This window comes from Siphateles boraxobius, unplaced genomic scaffold (assembly GCF_051911475.1).
Source record: "Siphateles boraxobius isolate OS27281-9 unplaced genomic scaffold, OSU_SipBor_1 56, whole genome shotgun sequence".
Lineage (NCBI taxonomy): Eukaryota > Metazoa > Chordata > Actinopteri > Cypriniformes > Leuciscidae > Siphateles > Siphateles boraxobius.
Window position 1 is genome coordinate 5,756,782 of NW_027509182.1, and position 22,466 is coordinate 5,779,247.

General features: G+C 40.0%; 1 protein-coding gene across 1 annotated transcript in view; it reads left to right on the top strand.

The window, feature by feature from the left end:
• vps37d (VPS37D subunit of ESCRT-I) overlaps window positions 1–22,466 on the top strand; it is a 50,613-nt gene that overhangs the window by 23,389 nt on the left and 4,758 nt on the right. Inside the window, exon 3 of the mRNA XM_077206536.1 lies at window positions 15,196–15,278. Coding sequence (XP_077062651.1) covers window positions 15,196–15,278 — 83 coding nt within the window. The remainder of the gene's footprint in view (window positions 1–15,195; window positions 15,279–22,466) is intronic.

The following is a 22,466-nucleotide window of genomic DNA, read 5'->3' on the forward strand; positions in this document are numbered from 1 at the left end:
AGTAGGACGGCACCCGCACAGGTACCACTAGCATCAACTTCTAAGGAGAAAGGCTGTTCAAAACAGGGGGCAGCAAGAACAGGGGGACTACAAAGCAAAGTTTTCAAAGCTTCAAAAGCGAATTTGACATTCCAAAGACCACGTAAATGGGACTGCTTTACGTAACAATCCGGTGAGGGGACAAGCAACATTAGAAAAATTCTTGCAAAAACAGCGGCAATATCCAGTCATTCCAAGGAATCGACCGAGCTCTTTCTTAGTCTTAGGAACTGGGAAATCAAGGATGGCTTGTATTTCTGAGTTAAGTGGACAAACCTGACCATTTCCAACCTCCTTTCCTAGGTACGTAACAGTGGCACAACCAAATTCGCATTTTGACAAGTTCAGTGTGAGATTAGTGTCTCTCAGGTGTTTGAAGACATCGTCCAAGGTTCTGAGGTGGTCTTCCCACATATCTGAATAGCACACAACATCATCAAGATTAGCTTTCACAATTAGACACATCAGACAACACTATGGACATTAAATGCTGAAAGGTAGCTCCAGAATTGCGAAGGCCAAAAGGCATTACTCGATACTGTAGAAAACACAACAGGGTGGCAAAAGCAGAGATTTCAGATGCTCACTCTGTGAGTGGCACCTGCCAATACCCTTTAAGCAGATCAAATTTAGTCATAAATTTAGCGTTACCTACACGATTAATGCAATTGTTCATGCGAGGAAGCGAAATCGAATCAGCTTTGGTTACAGCATTGACTCTCCTATAGTCGGTACAAAACCTTGAGGTACCATCTGACTTAGGGACAAGTAGACATGGTGAACACCATGGACTGGCACTAGGAACTGCTAAATTATGTTCTAGCAAGTACTGAGTTTCTTGCTTCATTACTTATTTTTAACTGGGTTGACACGTAAGCACTGATTTCACTGGGACGTGCAGACCAACATCTATATTGTGCTTTATTACATGGGTAATTGAAGGAAAATCATTAAACAAGGTCAGATACCTACTAATAAGATTGGTAATATCAGCCTGTGCAGATAGAGATAAGAGTGACAATTTTTTTGATAAGTTTGCCAAAGTTCCAAAATTTGGTAAACGAGCAGACAAGAACGAGGCACTATTCATTCTCAAATCATCACTTTCAGGTGAATATTCCGACAATGGCACAGTAACTGGTGCAACAGTAGCAACAGGTATGTTAACCTCCTTAGAATCGGAACGTGACACGGACGCCTGAAGCATATTAATGTGACAAACTTGTGACTTCCTTTTACGGTCAGGGATATTAACAACATAGTCATTATTCCTAGATTCTCCTTAATCTCATAAGGGCCAGCAAATTTAGCTTGGAGTGCTGAACCTGGCAGTGGAAGCAAAATGAGAACTTTGTCTCCAGTCTGAAATAAACGCTGTACAGCCTTCTGATCATAGCGAGTTTTCATTTGGGTTTGGACTGAACCAAGTGAGCGTTTTGCCAACTCCCACACAGTGTGTAGTCGCTCGCGGAATGCACTGATATAATCTAGGACACTGGTAGTTTGAAACGGATGTCTAGAAGAAAGAATTTGCTCTTGCAAAAGTTTCAATGGACCACGAACCCGAGTGACGCTTGGGTAGTATTTCGAACTGCAAATAACAAGAGCGGGATCTCTTCATTCCATTCTTTTTCACAATCCACACAGAAGGTTCAAAGCATCGATTTTAATGTTTGATGAAAATGTTCGATAGCACCTTGTGACTGAGGGTGGTATGCACTGGATACCTGATGTTTGATATTTAACTGTTTCATTACCTTTGCGAACACTCTGGACATAGAAGTTGTGATTCAATTAACTGTGTTTTACTAAAGGATAGATCAACATTAGGGAGTACACACACATCTATCTCAACTGCTTCAGTGACTTCTCTGACTCGGCTGGGCAAAATCATCAGCACACATAAAGGAATTAGAAAGATCTACAGTTTCCTTAAATTTGCGAGTTTGAGCTTGTGTCACAACACACGTGCTAAACACATCAGGAAATTCTCCCTTCAACAAATCTTCCTCGTTCACATTAGGAATATCTATTACCTCCGGTAGACAGAAAACTTTTTTACTTGCCAAATCGTTCCCCAGAATGAGCGATACACCCTTCAAAGGTAGTTCAGCTCGGGCTGCCAGCTTAACGTTTCCTGAAATTATTCCAGATCGCAAGAACCCATTGTACAAAGGAACTTTAACTACTGCAAGACCAATACCTTGCACTAGCACACCGGAATCACAACTTGATTGTTTAGAGAATGATAACACACTTTCTAAAATAAATGATTGCGCCGGTATCCCTTAGGATGCGGATACACTTCGTTTCCAAATCATCTTCGCTCAATGATACAACGCCATCACAAATAAATGGTTCAAAAGTAGACTCAATCACTGTATTCAAAGATATATGCTCGGGTGACAATAACTGTCGTTCAACCAATTAAACACTTTTCGAAGGATTTGCTTTCCTAACAACTTTGCGCTTCAAAGCAGGACAAGTAGCAATGAGGTGACCCACTTCATGGCAATAAAAGCATTCACGGTTTCACTATCGACTACAGCGGAAACATTCTTAGCGGTATCCTTAGAAGTGCGAGGCCGATCAGGGAAATTACGCTTTGAAGACCAAAACACTACTCTACGAGTAAGCACAAACTCATCAGAAAAAACCGCAGCCTCAGAAAAAGAGGAAACTTTCTGCTCATTCAAGTACACCACGATTTTCTCTGGTAAACAATTCTTAAACTCCTCCAACAGTATTAGCTCTTTAAGCTGCTCAAATGGGACCACCTTGTTAGCAGCGCACCATTTAAAAAAAAAATTAGCTTTGTCTCTCGAGAATTCGACAAATGTTTGACTAGAGGTTTTTACATGACTGCGGAATTTTTGCTGGTACGCTTCGGGGACTAACTCATAAGCGCACAAAACAGCATTTTTCATCACATCATATTCCAAACTCTATTCAAATGTTAACGTTGAACAGACTTCTTGAGCTTTACCGATGAGTTTGCATTGCAATAACCGTGACCAAACATTCCGTGGCCATTTTAATGTGGCGGTGATTCGCTCAAACACCGTGAAATAAGTGTTAACCTCGCTCTCTCGAAACAATGGGATTAGTACAATTTGTCGACTAATGTCAAATTCAGGTTGACTTGTGGGTTGTGTCGAGTTGCAGGAATAGGACTCAATGTGGAAGCAATGATGGGTGACGGCACAGTCACGCTCACGGCAGGCGCATCAACAGCTGAGGGGTGAACAGGTGATTTAGTTTTGAGCTCAAACTTCAGCTCCTTGAGCTTGATATCTCGGTTCGTTTTAATGCTCAACTTGTGCGCACATGCAACAGCTGACTCTGGTTACGTTGCCTGCCCAGCTCCACCTCTAACTCTTTCAATTTGCTCGCCAGTAAAGGATCTCGCGGAGAAGGTAGATCGACAGTATGCTGACTAGCTCCTCAGATTTATGTTTCTCACCCTCACCTGTGGAAACCGGCAACCGCAAATGCAACAACCACCGACTCACTCTCCTCTGGCAAAACTCTGTGCTCCACCAAGTGTTTATAAATCACCTCCTTAATCTCCCGTTTCACTTCCCCACGAGGAACTGTGATATGATATAAATCCAATTAGGTTTTGGAAAATTTATTTTAAGATGAGCCCCAAATTTCTATTCATTTTAAAGGCATACACTTAAAGGCATACACTTCTGTTCAAAAGTTTATAGTCAGTAAAACTTTTTTAATGCTTCTGAAGGAAGTCTCTTATGCTTACCAACTCTTTTCTATTTTAATCCATTTTAAAATATATAATTTATTCCTTTGATGGCAAAGATGTTGCTTAATATTTTTGTTAAAATTGTTTTGTTAAAACAATTTTTGTTTAGGATTCTGTGATGAATAACAGTTCAAAAGAACAGCAATTTTAATTCATATGTTCTGGTCCTGCCCTGCACTGTCTTCCTTTTGGAGGAACATTTTTATCTCATTGTCAGCTATAACCTCTGTGGAAATACCACTTTGTCCAATTATTGGTTTATTTGGGGTTTTCCAGCCTGGTCATTCTTTGCCTTCTTATTTCTCAGACTTTGTAGCTTTTTTAACTCTCTTGGCTAGACAGTTAATTTTATTGAATTGGAAGAGCCCTCACCCTTCATCTCACACACGCTGGGTTAGAGATGTTCTTCAGGGCTCTCAAGTCTCACGCATTGGGCGTGAGACACACGCTGTGGCGAACAGGAGGTGGTGCGATTGATAATGAGCAACACCTGGGAGCACACCGGTCTCGCATCTCTCGCGGAGGAGCGGAAGCATAAAGGGGGACTGACGACGTTGATGATCGACGATTTATTTTGGGTAAGCCAGCAGTCGTCCGCGAGGGGCTGCTGGCGGTATTTTAGTTGTTTATTTTATTTTAAATAAAGTATGTATGTTCGCCGGTTCCCGCCTCCTTCTTCCCTGAACATTGCTACACTGGTGCCGAAACCCGGGAAGAGGGAGGAACGCGCTGTCAGAGAGTCCTCGCCGCTGTGGGGAATCCGCGGTGCCATCGAGCATGGCGAATCGCGCTCGCCGTGGGCCGGAGCCTGCTGCCATTCGCCGAACGAGGGGAGGAGCAGGGAGCGGGGGACTAGCGGCCATGGACGCTCGAGGCGGTGCGCTGGAGGGAGTTGCCGGTGGGACGGTCGAGCTCGCTGCCGGCCGCCTGGGAGTTGGAGGGGCGGCTGCCGTCCGGGAGGGAGAGGAGGAGTCGCCGCTGCTCGCCGTGGGCCGGAGCCTGCTGCCGTCCACCAGGAAAAGGGGAGGAGCAGGGAGCGGGGGACTCCTACCGTCTGCCCAAGGCACCCGAGGAGCCGTCGCCGTCCACCGGGCGGCGGAGGAGCATCGAGCCGTCCACCGAGGGCTACCCAGCGTCACCGCCGGGCACCGCTGAGGAGATCGCCTAGCTGGTGGGGGACCAGATGGCAGCGCGTTTTTTTTTTTCCTCTCTCTCGATCTGTCGCTCCTCATGCTTCCGTCTCTGTTTCCCTCGGCTTGTCGGTCCATACCCCCCAGGGATCGCCGCCGCCGGGGGGGAGTGGGCCCAGGCTCGTGGGTACCCCCTGGCCTGTGAGGGGCGATGGGGGTATGTGGCGAACAGGACGGCCGAGGGACGTGAGAGAACGGCGCGAGGCCGTTTGTGCGATTTATAATGAGCAACACCTGTGAGCACACCGGTCTCGCATCTCTCGCGGAGGAGCGGAAGCATAAAGGGGGACTGACGACGTTGATGATCGAGAGAGGAACAGGCCTGTATTTTAGTTGAGTTTTGGTTTTTGTATTTGTGTTTTATTTTTAGCCAGCAGTCGTCCGCGAGGGGCTGCTGGCCGTTATGTTTATTTTGGGTAAGCCAGCAGTCGTCCGCGAGGGGCTGCTGGCGGTATTTTAGTTTGTTTATTTTATTTTAAATAAAGTATGTATGTTCGCCGGTTCCCGCCTCCTTCTTCCCTGAACATAGCTACACACGCATTTCAACCCGTTCACACGCTCACACGCCACACCTTGTATTTCTCACGCTGAGGAGTAAGGGAACTTGTCCCGCTATACAATTAATGGACGAGACGCAGGCAAACGGAGGGAAGTTCTCTGCCGAGTTCATAGCATCTGTCTCGAGTTATAGAGAGTTAAATGCTAGCTACCAGCCAATCAGAAATTAGAATTAGTTGTTTCTGGGTAAATTATGTGTTCCCGCTGCAAGCACGTTCGTTACTAGACAACACGCGCACACACGGAGTGGAAGTTGAAAGAGCACGATCTGATGAATGCGGTTTGCTCACATCTTAATTTATTTTTATTTTTTTAGCATTTTGATTTTACGATTCCTGGACGATATCTCTTGCCTGTGATCAAAGACAGTGAGAGCTGATGTTGAGGAGTATAGCCAAATTCGTGCTAAATTATTTTTGATGCATTCAAAAACTCTCCAACTGCTTTTAAAGGGGTAATCGGATGCAAAATACACTTTTATAAGGTATTTGCAAATAAATGTGTCTTTGCAGTGTGTGGACACAATCACCATGCAATAAAAAAAAACCATTCACTTTTTTTTAATCCTTAAAAAGCCATAAAGTTGTTGCTCATTATCATTTAAAGAGACATGCACCGAAACGGTTCACTGTGAACAGAGCTGTTTTTGAAGAGGTAAAAAGGGTGTTGTTTTACACAACCATTGAGAAATTTTAACCAAAGTATGTTACAAACTTTACATGAAGACCCAAAAGAATCATACCAACTTGTGGAAAATGGGCATCCGATGACCCCTGTAAAGGTGACCGGTTATACATGCTCAGGGCAAGTTGTTATGAAACAATGTTATGTACATTGAGCACTGATGTTCAGTTGGCTTGTTTGGGGTCAAATTAATTTTTATTTTTCAATAAATTTTTATTTTTTAAATATAACTATTTATTTTATTTGGATGAATTTGTCTTTTTATCAGATTTAACAATTGTTATAATTTCCATTTGTGCTGGTCAATTATGAACAATAGGCAAAATTGAACTGATAGTAAAAATTGAAGCGAATTTGGTTGGGTCGAGGGACCGCTGCTGCAAATATTTGGGTGGCTCCTCCCCTAAATCTCACCCTAAACTTTTAATAAAACTTGAGAGCCCTGTGTTCTTTATTTCATAAAGTTAGAGAAAATTAGTTTCTCTCTGTGCGACCTAGCACTATTTTTGTCAAACTTTGGAGACCCCTTCGTGAACATGTCCAATCTCTCCAGCTTGACCCTGCTCTCTGTGTTTGATTCTGGACCCCATTCCCAGACCCCAAGCCCACCAATCACCACCAATCACCAGCCTAGATGATACTACTTTTGTACTGTCCGGTCAATATATAATTAGGTTTACTGTATGCAGGATTGTATTAGATTGCACTTGTAAGTTGGTTTGTTTGTTTGTTTGTTTGTTTGTTTTTGTTTTTCTTGTGGGACTTCGGTGTATCTGTTTACTGTTACATATTTTAGTGCCTTTTTTGTCTCCCACTGTTTTGCAATGTATCTTAAAATACATAAATAAATCATAAAAAAATAAAAATAAAAAAAAGAACAGCAATTACATTTAGAGTTAGAGCCTTTTATATAAAGTGAATTAGGAATAGAATACAAATTATATTTATTGGAAATTAAATTTTTGTAACAATGATTTATATATATATATATATATATATATATATATAAAGTAGAAAATCTTATTGAACTCATTCAAACTTTTGATTGGTAGTGTATATAATTATATATATAAAATGTAAAATATATATATATACAATTTTAGATGTTCCAAATCTCGACTACAATGAACCATGATACATGTTCAAAAAACATAATGCTGCAGTACTTTTTTGTTAGTGTCTATTTTTGTCGAGTCGTTAGTGGCCATACAAGATTGTTGAAAGACAATTAGTGGTGTTGAATCTGTTTTGAGTGTGTTGGCATTTTTTAAAAGATTTTCAGAAGAAAACATGTGTTGACCTATCTGTCAACCATTTAATTACCCAGAAAGGTCTCCTCAGGCACCTGTATCCCTGTGTTTGGGCTTGCGTAGCGCGTCCTTGTCTGTTTTGACCCGAGGAAAACCTGAACAAAAGGCCTCCACAAGTACATTCTTCAGAAGGGCGCTGGTGTACTTTCCCCATTCTACATCAGAAGTGACACTTGAACAGCATTTTGCTGTGCAGAAGCAGATGTCTGTTTGATCAAGGAGAAGTTTGAAAATTGACAATTTACTCCACCCTATGTTCTTCCAAACCTCTATGACTTTCTCCCAAATCGAATAATGACTTGAAATATAGTGCATGAGTCATATGGACTGCTTTTATGGTTCATTTTGATGCCTGTCATGCAGTTTTTCCCCCTTTTTTTTCTTTTGTGTTTTACAGCAAACTGATTGATACATATTTGGTGGTACTAGCCTTTTAGAGGATGTGATGTGCAGGTTTTCGCGTGCAAACCCAACGGGGCACACACGCCGTCTGAAGTTATTCCTTTCATTCTGATGACAGGAAAGCAGCCGGTGGTATTTATCTGTAAAGACCACAAAAGAACACCCACCGTTCTGTTATTTTGACAGGAAGTGAGGGAGTGTGTGTGCACACGGTTGCAGAGAAGAGAGCGTTTCAACTTTCCCTATGTATATGCTCACACATTTATCAAGCCTATTAGAATTAGTTGTGCCAAGAATTCCATTAAACGAAGCCAATTTGAACTAAACTGTGTGGAATAAATTTCAGATAATCAATTATTCCAAACAGTTGTCACTCTTGTACTTGTATACCGTTCATCATTGTGGCAGTACACTGTGCTTTTTATAGAAAGAAAAGGTGAGTTATAGAAAGTGAAAATATTCTTGAATGAATGATGTTATGACACAGCAGCATTAGCTTGCGTCACCAACAAAAAGTGTTGCGTTTCAAGGTTGCTTTACACTGACAGAAGTCCTTGTGTAAATAGCACTTTCCTTCTGTGCATAGTAATGAGTCCAATCCATTGACATGTGACTTGGATTGACGGTGTGTAGCGTTGAAAAATTGACTGGTCCACTGAGTCTTGCATGCTAAGTCCATTTCAGTGCTCAAGACTTGGAGAATCTGTTTTCTCATTTTTCATGATCCTCAATTAATCATTCATGAGCTTGAGCTAATATCTCATGCTTAGAGGGATGCTCATGCATATTTTACTGACATAATAATAATGATACTCGCCTAGCTAGATAAAAATAATTAGGTTTCAATTCACTTCAAAAGGCTTTATTGTCATGACAAAAAATGTATTTATTGAAACAAAAAAAGTAGGTTATTAACTGATTGTGAGCAAGTAAAATCAGGTTAATTTATATCCACTGGAAGCGGCAATACAATTTTTTTTTTTAGGCTATTGATATAGAGTGTTGTTATTGTGGTAACGCTTCATTTTACAGTCCTGTTCCCCATGTACATACTATGTACTTATTATAGCAATTACAATAACTGGGTAACAACTAGGTACTAACCCTGAACCTACCCCTAAACCTAACCTTAACCCATGTACTTACCTTATATTACCCAGTACTTTCTTAGGTAAGTACACTGTAAGTACACGTAAGTTAACATACTGTAAAATGAAGCGTTTCCGTTATTGTAAACTAAAATTATTTAAAAATATTAAATATAAATATCAGATGAAAAACTTAAGTTGAAGTTGAAGTATTAAAATGACTGAAATTAAAATTGAAATAAAAATAAATTAAAGTTAAATAGAAATATTAAAAAGCACATAAAATTTAAACTGAAAATATAACAATAAAAGCTAGTTTTAAAGATGATAATAGTATAAAAGACAAAAGCACATATCAAATGAACAGAAAATATAATTATAAAAGCTCATTCAAAATATTAATAGATAGTAATAGTAATAGATTTAATAGTACACTGTTAAATTCTTTAGTGTGAAATTACAGTATATTCCAGGTTATTAATTGCATTACTTTTACAGTAATTCCGCAGTAGGTTTTCTCTTGTATCTAACTGCACTCTTGGAAATGTCTTGTAAAATCTACAATATCATACTTTATTTCTACAGTGCATATGTACTATGAAGGTACCCAGCATGCAGTTCGGCATGAATAGATTATCCTGTTTTCATTTGTCACACTTCTGACTTGGCTAGAATATACAATATACATAATATGAATATACAAGAATACAAAAATACATCATTGCTCCAGCACTTAAGGACTCCTTTGTGAAAAAGTGTGCTTAATTGTATTGAATTTGTACTTCAAATAAGTAATTACATTGTAATAATGTCAAATTAAAGATTTTACTTTAAAATAGTTTTTAAATCGTTAAAGTACACTTATTTGATGTGTTGACTAACACACCAAAGCATGTGTTTGATTATAAGACATAGTTTACATATTCTACTTGAGTTCAGCTCATTGCATTTCATATACATTTAAATTACTTTGTTTAAAAATTGTTTTCATCTAACTATATTCTTAGAAATTACGTTATTTCCGTTATAAGTACTCTTTTTAAAAGTATGCTAAAGTGTACTTCTTTTTCGCAAGGTTTGTCCTGTGAGAAGAAACAATTTCCCGTTCCGGAAGCATTCAATATGAATGCATTTCTTTTAAAAATGCTAACAGAATTCTAAACTCAAACGTCAAAAGACCTTTTGTTTGGAACAAAACAATTGTATTCAGTCAGTGAAATCAATTAGCATTATGTATTCATGAAGAGAGGCGGGTGGGGGGGCAGAACCTGTCTCTGGTCTATTGATCTCTGAAGGTCAGCTCAGATGAATGATGATTTTCTCTCTCTGATTGGCCATTTCATTCATGCATCTAATTGGTTGAAATCTCAACTGTTTTTTTTTTTGTTGCCTTTGTTTCTGTTTTGGATCCACGTGACCACTTCAAGCAGAGGACTGTGATCTGACATGTCACAATAATAGCGTTGGGTCCTTAGCTTCATATCCATCAGTAGCCAATGTGACTGCGAGATCCCACAAGCCCCAGGTCATATCTCTGGCTCTAGTAGTCTTCTTTCCATGGAACGGACGCCCCGCAACACATCTACATGGTTTCTCCCTAGTATGTAGGTCACCCACAGCTGCTCCCCAAGTGCTTGTTTGGCTGTCTGTCGCCTTCCATTACCGCTTCATCGCGTGGGTCTCCGGGGTCATGCCCGCGGTGTGCCACTCCCCCCTCGCTCACGCGTGACATGCCTCAGCAGTCACAGGGCCACAACGTACAGATACACACTAATGCATGTGACATAGTGGGCCTGTTCTGTATTCATGTTACTGATCTGAGAGAGTGTTGGCATCAATCCATCGTTGTGACAGGATGAATTAAGGATGAAGCTCATCATATATGAGTCAGTGGGAGAATCTTAGATAGATTATATAGAATGGAATGGCAGTGGTATAATAATGCTATGCTTCAATAGAAGAATGGTATTGCCATGGCTATTTGGACGTGGTATTATGGTGTTGGCATTGTAATAATTAAGCAATTCATACTTTTTAAAATTAAATGATATATAATGTAATGTTTCACTTTATAAATGGTACAGTTAATAACTTTTTACTGTAGTACTTTTACATTTTTTCTTAATTAAAATGAGCTTTTTTTTTTACAGTGTTGGGATACCATGCTGGAGATTATGATAATCATACAGTACCATTATAATTACCATCTGATACCTTTATTGTACTATAGTGCCTCCACAGTAATTTTCTAAAGAGCATTTACGTCCTGTAATAGAGGTTTGTTTAGGGAGCAGCTCTGGCTTATTGAAGCGCAAATGGTGTCATTGCTTCGACCTGTCTATGCCCTCGATGGCCACTAGCTCAGCTTTTCACATCCCCTGTGGACTCAACACATCTCCACATTAGCATAATTGCCGGTTGCCATAGCAACCCCAGCACAACACTTAGAGGTCCCGAGCCCCTCACTCTCATCAGTGGACATCAGCCAACAGAAAGTGATTGCATCCACCCTCACCCTCAGGGCACTGCAATAACACTGTAAAGAGACCTGAGTGCAGCTTCAGTCCTGCACTTTACACAAAGACTCAAGCAGTGGAGCTTCTTCACAGCTGAACACACTCACAATATGTTTTCACACACTGTTGGGGCGTTCTTTTGTCCTGCTGTCACAGTTACCAGCTCCTGAAAGATCTGTTTGTGCAGCGGGACACTGTCAGCTGAAGTTTTTTTTTAATACATTAATGTTTCAATTATTACAACATGCCCCAAAAAGAACCACAAAAGTACACTTTTTAAAGAGGACCTATTATGCTTTTTTACATTTGTTTTTAACGTTAGTGTGTAATGTTGCTGTTTGAGCATGAAAAGGTCTGAAAAGTTACAAAGCACAAAGTCACTCCACAAGGTGTTATTCTCTATATCAGTGTGCACTGTTTCGGAACTCCCCCTTGTAGTCTTGAGATTTCTTGTGCATGTCAGGCCTGTTTATGTTGCTTCTGTGTATTGAAACTCGTGGTTATAGTAAGGGAAGTGACATTTCCGAAACACGCCCGAAGCGGTTGACCAATCTCAACACACTGAGCTTTTCAGAAGGAGGGACTTCATAGAGACAGGAATTAACCAAAGCGTTACTGACAGACTGAAAAGAGAGGTGCTGCAACAATGTAAAGTATGTGAAAAAATTGTGTTTTTTTTAACCGTGAAGCATGAAAACCTATTGTAATAGACCCTAAAAACAAAATCAAGACACTGTAAAAGGGTATAATATGGCATCTTTAAAATAAAAGGGATTTTAATAGCAATGCCATAGAAGAACCATTTTTGGTTCCCTAAAGAACCTTTCAGTGTACATTTTTCCACTATAAAGAACCTTTTGTGGAATGAAAAGTTTCCATGGATGTTAAAGGTTCTTAATGGATGCCAATAAAAAAAACTTAATTTTTAAGTGCATGTACAACCGTGTAGTCATACCATGTTTCAGATCTTTATATAGTCAAACGATAGCTTTATGCGAAGAACAGATTGAAAATTAAGTTATTCTCTGGAAATCCTCTCGTGCATAGCTCTTATATCTCATGCACGCTTGCATGTTCAAATGTGTAACAGTTCTTGACAGACTGACAGCTTAGTGAGTGACCTGTTAACTCTGTGTATGCTAAGCGCACACTGCGGTTCTGTCATTTGTCACCGTAAATCATCAAGCTCTTTAAACTGGGTGGATTCTGATTGGCTGTCAATGTTTTTATCATTTATCAGCTTGAAAAAGTAGTTCTGAAAGTGATTCCAATGATATTGTTATCATAATATGATCTATGCTATATTATGATAACATTGTAATGATTTATGTGTAGTGTAAAGTTACTCAAAATGATGGTATATAGTTGTCTTTTTCCCTTTCATTGGCATTGGACTGTTATGCTTTGCACAATTCTATTCTTAATTCCTTTTGAGTTTGGATTTTGGCTCAGATAGAAATAATGCATGTTGACCAGTGTTAGTCTATACATTTTTTGACAAAAACAAAATTGTCATGGCAACCCTTGACATTCTACTCTGAGCTGTCCTAGAATTGGCAACTCAATCAATGCCTAAATTAATCTGCAGCAGTCAGGTGGTGCAAGTCAGCGCTCTTTAAGTTGTTTACATTCATTAATGTTGTAATGGCGTCTCTCGTTAAGCTTTGCAGACTCTGCTGTGTGTGCGTTCATATGTTTTGGAAGAGGTGTGGCTTTAGAGAGCGCTCTAAAGGAAGGATGGGTTCTTATTAGGGCTGCACGATGTATCGTTTTAGCATCGATATCGCGATGTGCGCATCCACGATAGTCACATCGCAGGATGTGCGATGTCAAGTATAGAGATCGTAGTTGATCCGTGATTCATGATCAGTAGGCTACGGGCCCGCCGCTCCCCGGTCAATAACACTTGTGATTTGCGGATTAGTTGCAAAGTTTATCCATCATAGAGTGAGAGTTTATCAATTTGCAAGTCCTGTCAGTTTAAACATCAAGCGCAAGAAGACTGGAACTTGCACGCTGCTTTCTGTCAGCTTTACTAAAGCGTATTTTTGTCCCGCCAAAGCCTTATTTGACCGGTGAGTGATGTAGATGAGTGACTGCTGCGTTTGTTTAACTGAGAAAACTAGCAGAGTGAGTGAAAGCTCTAGTCGCGCACCCGCACTCTCACACCGTTTTCAAACTGTCTTGCTCTCTCTCCCTCCCTCGCGCATATTAATGAATTGAGTTGACTGAAAATCTTTGAGAATACACGATGGTAAAAGGTCGGAAGACCTAAGTTCTTTTTTTTCTGAACTACCACTGGTTGTGAATTGTGCTAAAATAACCTTGCCTTATCTTCTCTGAAAAGTGTTCCACACATTCAGATGACATAAACCACACTTCCAATAAACAACAAAAAAAATCTATCCAGTGATGAAATGTTTTCTGTGTTGACACAAATCTTGTGCGATGTCCTAATCTGCCGGATCACACAACGTGTGCCGTGGTCCGTTAATGACACGTCCGATTCGCGAACTAAAGACTCCTTTGAACCGATTCACTTCAATGAATGGTTAAAACAACTGATCCGTCCAACACTGAACTCAAGAGACATAACAAATCGGAAACACTTTACAATAAGGTTCCAACTCTAGTTGACTACATTAGTTAACATTCCATTAATATTAGTTTCTATGCGGATTTACTCCTTGACAAAACCACCCCAGTCATTCTAGAATGATTCATTCTGTCCAAATAGAGCTATTCAAGTCATCTGGTGAAATTGTTTTTATATCGCAATATATATCACAGAAAAATAAAATATCGCAATGTCATTTTTTTACCAATATCGTGCAGCCCTAGTTCTTATGCTTTCAAAGCTAGCTTGCTATTGCTAGCCTCTCCGAAATTGCCTACCCTACCTTTAAATGTGAACGAATAACTGGTATTTTTGGGGGGAGTTCAGTTTTATGAGGAGGTGTTTACTTTTCCATCACACTGCAATTAAAACTGGCCAACTATTGAGATTAATGCCTTTGGTCACATGCTCAGAGCTGGCGCTCACGTATATAGAATTATCGACAGTGAATAGCAGAGGAAGAATCCTGAACCAGGTCTCTTGTCTCTTTACTCTTGGTTTTTTGTGCTGCTGTATATCGTTTCTCTGTAAGCGCCACCTACTGTCAAAGCGTGAAGTCTGGCTATTCAGCCCGTCTGTCTCTTTTTATCCCATGCGAGAATTTTTTGTAAAATTTCCATGTGGGCGTTTAGTTCATTAGTGAATATCATTACTGCAAACTAAAGCACACAATGCAAAACTTTTTTCCCCTGCAGATATCGATAACGGCTCATTTTGGTAAATGAGATGATAACTCGGTAGTGAGGGATTAAGTCGTTTTGTGAATCTGTTGAACCAATGAAAACAGCTGGCTCAAAAGAATCATTCACTCACTCTATGTAACAGGAGGTTGTCTATTCATTATCTACATTATTTTGTGTTGTCTTCACATTTGTTGTCGTGGGGCAGTAGATTCAGCAGCGGGGCACCTGGGCTGCTACAGAGTCACAATGATTTCTATGGAAATAAATTTCACTCCTCAAAGTTGTAAGCCAGTGTCATGTTGAGAATTGAAACTGACTGAGATTAAATGTTTGTGGTTTTTCCAGAGGCCTTCACGGAGAAGCACAGCCCTCAGACTGCCCACAATCTGCTCCAGGAGGAGGTCGGACGTGCCGAAGAACAGTCTGAGGTGATTTGAAAGTCCTTTGCATGCTTTATATCTCCAGAAACTCTTTCTGTGTCTTTTATGTTCAGTCCCTCCCCACTCCGTATCAAAAGACGGATAAAATTTTGACATGTTATTTTTTAGCATTGAATGCACTGTTGAATGAACATGTCCTGTTAACAAAGCAGAATGAAAGCCTGACAAAAGTGCAGAAAGTCCTTACTCTACATGACACAATCCTTGTTTACACAGAACCGCTCTGAATATAAGGGTGACGTGAAGGTGAAAATCCACTCTAAAAATCCACTAACCTCTACACTACTTACAAAGATGGATCTGTGATCTAATCAATGATTTAAAGCATTGACAGCCCATGTGTCATAAATAAGAGATGAGGCTAACACATCAGAGCTGATGTCATGTCTCCAGCACTGTGGCTTGTCCCAGAAGTGGAAAACCAGCACTCCCAACATTTCATTAATAACATTTCTCCTCACATGGTGTTTAATTGTATTTCCTGCTACTGTAGATATACAGTAGGTGTATAACTAAACCTATATGGAATTAGCAGGTGCAGGTGTTCTGGGTGAATTTTAGTGTAATGTCATGCATTTGCTAGAATGGTTGCTTATTGGCCCAAGTCATACTATACTCAAAAAGTCTCAATAATATTCCCTTCTTCAATGTAAGTCTATGAGACTTTTTTTTGCAAATGAGACACCAGGCAAAAAATGCATTTCTGATTGCTTAAAGTAATAGTACTCAAGAAGTTGCTTTATTTGAACTCGCATCGGTAGCAACTGTAGCACAGGTGCAGGACAAGTTTGAAGTAATAGACTGTACAGATTGTTCAATATGAATGCAACAGTTGTTGTAATATCAGCCCTCATGGTCTCAGAAGCATGACAATTGTTTAATCTGTTTGTATGGACATAATTACATTTTAGCCTTGTAATGTCTGTGTATCCGTGTTTTTCATCCATGTGCTCATGTTCATTGTTAACATTCATTACTAGTGTTGGGAAATCAGGCTTGTTTGCATGTATCGAATCCTTTGAACAGTTTCAGGTAAAATCTATTCCTGTGATGGCAATGCTGACTTGTCAGTCACATGATCCTTCAAAAATCATTTTAATATGCATATTTGTTGCTCAAGAAACATTCAATGTTGAATATTTTTGAGGAAACCATGATGCAGTTTTTCAGGATTCTTTGATGAATAGAAATCTTTCGTAACAATGTAAAAATGATAAATTTAGAGCCTAAATATATTTCACGAAAAGCAAGGCAAAAAATAATGCATTTTATTTGAATAAAATGCTATTTATTAAAACTGTTTCACATGCAGATCAATGAGTCAGTGAGTTGTTGACTCAGAACTACGCGTTTACAAACCATTTGAATGGATTCATGGAAAAGATTTGACTCAGAAGAACGATTTGTCCACAAATTGAACATCGCTAATCATTACGTGATATGTTAGCATCACAGACTATTCAACAAAGGGCTTAAAACAGCTCAGCACAACATGTGCCATTGGAAAAATACTTCTTAGATGTGTTCTCTTGTTGTTGTCTCAGCTGTGTCTGATTGATCTACGTTGGGTTATCCGTCTTCAAGCTGTAAACAAGCACTGTGTCTTCCACCTCACACAGGCCCGATCGATAGCTCTGTGACTTTGTCATTATGCCCCTGGCGTCTGATTGATGATCTCACTCCGTCGTAAGTAAGCTGTACGGAGGAGAGCCAGCCTTCAGCAGGACCCGCGCCAGACAAAACATCAGACCGACACGTGTGTTTAAAGCCGTGGATTCCCACAGGACTTGCATATTCTATTAGTCTGGAAAAGGGCTGCCGGCAACCGTTCATAGACTGCTCTTATATGAAACTATAACATTTTAATGATGCCTTGATTGAGGATTTATAAAGAGCTAATAAACAGCAGGAGACCCCATGAAACACAGTTTTTTGGGAATTTATAACTTTTGGATACTTGTAACTTTGTGTTCATGCAATAGTCATTTTACTTTTGATTACACTGGGAAACCCCACTGAGGTAAGGCATCATTACTGTTGCTCATGCTTGAGCCATTTCAACTAACCCCTGACCTTAAGTAATAACTTGTAATGTAGTGTTTGCCATGTTTGTTTGTTTAGAAAGGTCGGCTATGACATTTTTGATGTGATTTTTGCCTGCCAAACATGTAAATGAGTGAAAAAAAATCCCATAGACTTGCATTGAAATGGGGATTTGGGCCAAAAAATACAAAGTTTTTTTTATCCCTAAGGTGCTCTATTGTAGGGGTATTCAAATACAATTTGAGAACATCCAGTTACACAAAATTCCTTAGTGGGAAAGGTCTGGATAGATATTGTCATTTATCAGTGCTGTAGTACAGCACAGTAACGACCATACTTGTCCATACTATGATTTGGGATCAGTTGTCTTCAGGACTATTATTAAATATATTAAATGAGACCATTCAGACACATTTTAAGGACATAATTGTACAGCCTGTACTTGTAGGCTTACTGCATCAAGAAAAAATAGGAAATTACAGTAAAACTAAAAGTATTCTAACAAATAGGTACACTTAGAAAAATATACTAAACTGCACATTAGTGACAACATATCTGAACAAAAGTGGTCACATAGTAATCTATTTGCAAAAAAGATACTCTTGTACATGCACTGGGCATTTCACTAAATTGAATAAATAATAATAATATCTTAGTGCACATTTATTAGAGAAAAATCTGACTGCATAGACTTTATTCCATGCATACACCAGTCACTCTGTACCTCGCATTAATGACTGATGAGAAAAATGACACTTTTTTCATATCTGAACAAAAGTGGTCGCATAGTAATCTGTATGCAAAAAAGTTACTGTTGTACATGCACTGGGCACTTCACTAAATTGAATAAATAATAATAATATCTTAGTGCACATTTATTAGAGAAAAATCTGACTGCATAGACTTTATTCCATGCTTGCACCAGTCACTCTGTACCTCGCATTAATGACTGATGAGAAAAATGACACTTTTTTTTCTCCTGCCATTACTTTGAACTGTGGGGAAAAAATGGTGTGAGTGCACTTCTAAGACAGTGGTGCAGCTGTTCATTGCTAAGCTTGGTGTGGTACTTGGTGTTAATAATGTTCATTGTGGAGAATGCTGACTCACAGCAGTATGTGGTACCAAACATGGTCAGGATGTGTAGTATCACTTTATTTAGAACAGGGAAATCACCTACCGGCACCATCTTTCCCCAGAAAGTACAGGGTCACAATTACCATCCTGCTCTTTCAAAGCCACATTTTTTGCAGTTCAGTCAACTTAATTTGTAGTGATGCAACATTTGCCCATCTGAAGATCTGTTTTGCTTCCTCTGAAAACTCATTTGTGACCAAGAAGGGGTTGTGTATGATCAGCAGCATTTTCCTTCAAGAACAAGATCATCAAATTGAGTCTTGTCCATCAGCTTCTTTATGAAGCTAGCATGGTGGGTCATATCTTTCTCTCCCTGGGTTTGCTTCAAAACTTTAGGGAAGTTCACCTTGTAAATTAGTCTTGAAAATCTCCAAATTTCTTGTGGAAATCCCGGTCAGCTGTTATTAAAGGAGCATTCGGCAACTATCTCAACTTAATAAAACCGTTTAGAAATAATTTGGGTGGTTTAATAACCTGTTCTTGTGAGAATGGTGACTTTCCCCGCTCCCCCCAACGTTCCCAGGCGGAAAACCAACCTTGCAACATGAGGATTAACGTCCCGGTAAGTTGGAAATAGGAAGTTTCGTGAGAAGCGAGAACGAGTGAGAAACACAAACTGCTTTACGGCAATTCGACATTAACACACACGCCGCCCTCAATGTGAATGATGTATTACCCACCTAGACACAGCTCCACTCGATAAAGTTGGCCGGCTCCGATAATAACAAATGCACATGAGCAGCGGTAGAAAGCGGGAGGAGTGTGCCGCAAGTGAGTTTTCTTACGATATTGTTGTGAAATATACGCCTCACTGATGTAGGGGGAGCTCGTTGAGAAAACATGCGACAACAAAAGTGAAAATCAGCGAAGAAATAGCTAGAGTTGCCGAATGCCCATTTAAATCATATACTGTGTTATTCTATCCCTGCAGCTCAATGTTGAGCTCATTAAGATGTGATGTAGCCTAGAAATCTAGACGCACCCTAGCGGCAGCAAAAATTATTTTGCAGCCAGTGTGGTCTAGAAACTCTCCGTTGACTTTTCGAGCTGGAAAAACCCAAAACTGGTCAGGCCAATTAGATTGTGTATAGAGTCGGTGGGCGGGCTTAACGGCTTCAGATCTATCCCAATTTATTTGTCAGCATCACTTTGATGGCCTCATGGATGTCCTCTCCTCGTGTGTGTGATTCAAGAGTTGTTAAACCCGACAGGTCTTCACAGAATTCTTTCTTTAGCCCTATTCGGATGGGATTAACTTTACATGGGTAGATGGAGTAATGTAATTTTACCACAGGACGTCTGTAATATTAATGGCCAATTCGCACGGGATAAGATATCTCAGTAAAACTAACAGAAGTGGGAGGGGTAACTCGATTTGTGCATCGCGGTCACCCTCCTGTCGTCATGTGCGTATTACGTTGTTTTCTGATAACACGTGTGCAAACACATAACCTATATTTATAAAACAGTTATGTCCGGTCAAACGATGTATTAACTTCAGATTGGATTGTGTTGGTAATAGGCACTTATCTAATGCTAAAAGAAGTTTTGTGCCTCTAACAAGTGCTTTCGGTCTTCTTTCTGATCTGAATGGTATGTGGAAAAGACTTGAGTTTTGCCACAGACTTGTCCCAGCGCCCATAACGCAACTGAATGCTTTTTCAAGCGCCTACATGCTTGAAAAACCATAGAAAACTACTTTAAAACAGGAAATGACTAAATATTTACTTACATATTTACAGAGGGTCTATACATAGATATATACACTAGATGTCGCCATCTTGGAACTGGGGTGTTATCATAGGAAGTAGCTAGGTAACGCTGCTATCTCCGCCTGTACTTCGAATTCATGCGTATGGATGTTCACACGAACGAAATCTAAAAACCAGACAGCAAGGGATTACATTTCACAAAAATGTAAATTTTGTAAATTTAAAAAAAATTCTCTGGACTCAGTGATAAATACATGTCTGACCGTTATTTGACCGTTAGACCTTTTCCTACATTGACGCTGATGCATTAAAAAGGAGGGGCTCCCCTGTTCCATGATGGCGGCTCTATTGACGCATTCGTTCCAATGAACTGCCGTAGCAGAGGCAACTTCTAGTGTATATATCTATGGGGTCTATAGAGAATGTGAATGTGACGTCACGCATTTCACTCCGCGTTGCATTTCGGTCAGGCACCGCCATCTTGACAGGATACGCTATCCGTTGCCATGGTTACTTCGACAGTGAGACCAAGAGAAATAGCGGCAGAGAGAGAGAGAGAGCAGCTTGATATTTGTTCACTTTTTTTGCGATACGGCAGTTTCTTTGGAATAAATGGAGGAAGGAAAAGGGCTCTATCGGGAGAGACTATATAACAGCGCCAGGCAGCATTAGAGAAACTGCTTTACATCAACAACATGGACCCATACGAACTGCATTTACAAAATGGACAAAAGCACTACCACCTTTCACATACCCTGACGTTGTCAATTACCTGGTTTATGGTATCAGTGCCTACACAATGCAAGAGTTCAGAAGCTTTAAGTCATTAGAAGCTTATGAACAATTCTGCAAGACTTACAAACCCACAAACCTGTAAACTGAGAGAGCTCAGTCATACTGGCGTTGTTAGTCTCTCCCGATAGAGCCCCTTTCATTTCGCTTCCTCCTCCATTTATTCCCAAGAAACTGCGCCGTATCACAAAAAAGCAAACAAATATCAAGCTGCTCTCTCTCTCTCTCTGCCGCTGTTTCTCTTGGTCTCAATGTCGAAGTAACCATGGTAAAGGATAGCGTATCCTGCCAAGATGGCGGCGCCACCCCAGCACAGCGTGACGTAGGTTTGCATTCTCTATTCGCACGGGATTAGTATTACAAGAGGTAATTTTTCCAGGCCTTTTTACCGAAGGTAAAAGTCACCATAATCTTTACTGACATTGTCCGTAACAACATGACATCATGACTTTGCGTAAACATACACGCCACTTTCAAGTCAAGTGGCGTGTTATCTATACGCATTTTGAGCTATCCGCGTGTATGTCCACGCCGAAATCTTTTGCGTGTATGTCTACGCCATTAAATGTCCGAGTGATTCCGCGTGTGTGTGTACGCCGTTAAATGTCCGAGCGAAACGAAGCAAAATCTATATCTACATCTGTGGAGTGATCTTTTTTTTCCTAGGATTGTAGGAGAACACTCATAATTGGTATTAACCCCAGTGACGGGTAGGTTTAGGGACGGGGTTGGGGTAGGTCATATATCTATATATACATAATACAGTAATATAACGTTAAGTCAAAGGCGTTGATCAACATGCTGAAAAGCGATTATGCGTGTTGATAGCACGCCAAATATGGAAATACGAATTGGCGTGTCATACATACGCCATTTCATGGGATCAGTCTGGTCCGTAATGATTACTGAGATGGCACATTCGGACGGGACTAAAATCACAGAGAAGCTCTGGTAATTATTACTTTACCCCACCTCTCCATGTTAAACTAGTCCCAATCTTAAGCCCTATTCGCACGGATAAGCATTACCTGGTGACCTCTAGTCATTTGTAATAATTGTGGAGGTTGTCTGTGATCTTAATCCTGCGCGAATCGGCCATGTCTCTAATTTGTAAAGTAAAAATTCCCCCGCAAATGTCCTTCCATATTTCGCCGAACACCGAGGTCCTGTTAAAATATTAGTCCCATGCGAATTGGCATCTCTGTGATTTGGCGGGGTCGTTTATATTTTTTTTCAAGGTTTTTGTTTCCTGTGTGCTTTTTTATCCATCTTTCGCGAAGAATGGAGTGTTTTGATAGTATTTTGGGTGCTGGGTCACCATACAACTATACAATTTGCAGAAAGAGAAAGCTGAAAACCATCAGAAGAACAAAAACAAAAAGAATGGTTAGATGGAAATGAATGACATGTATAGCAGAATGCTGTAAGGCACATTCTTCTGTTTATGATATATCATACAGCTAGACCTATAATAACAACAAGACATTTCCAA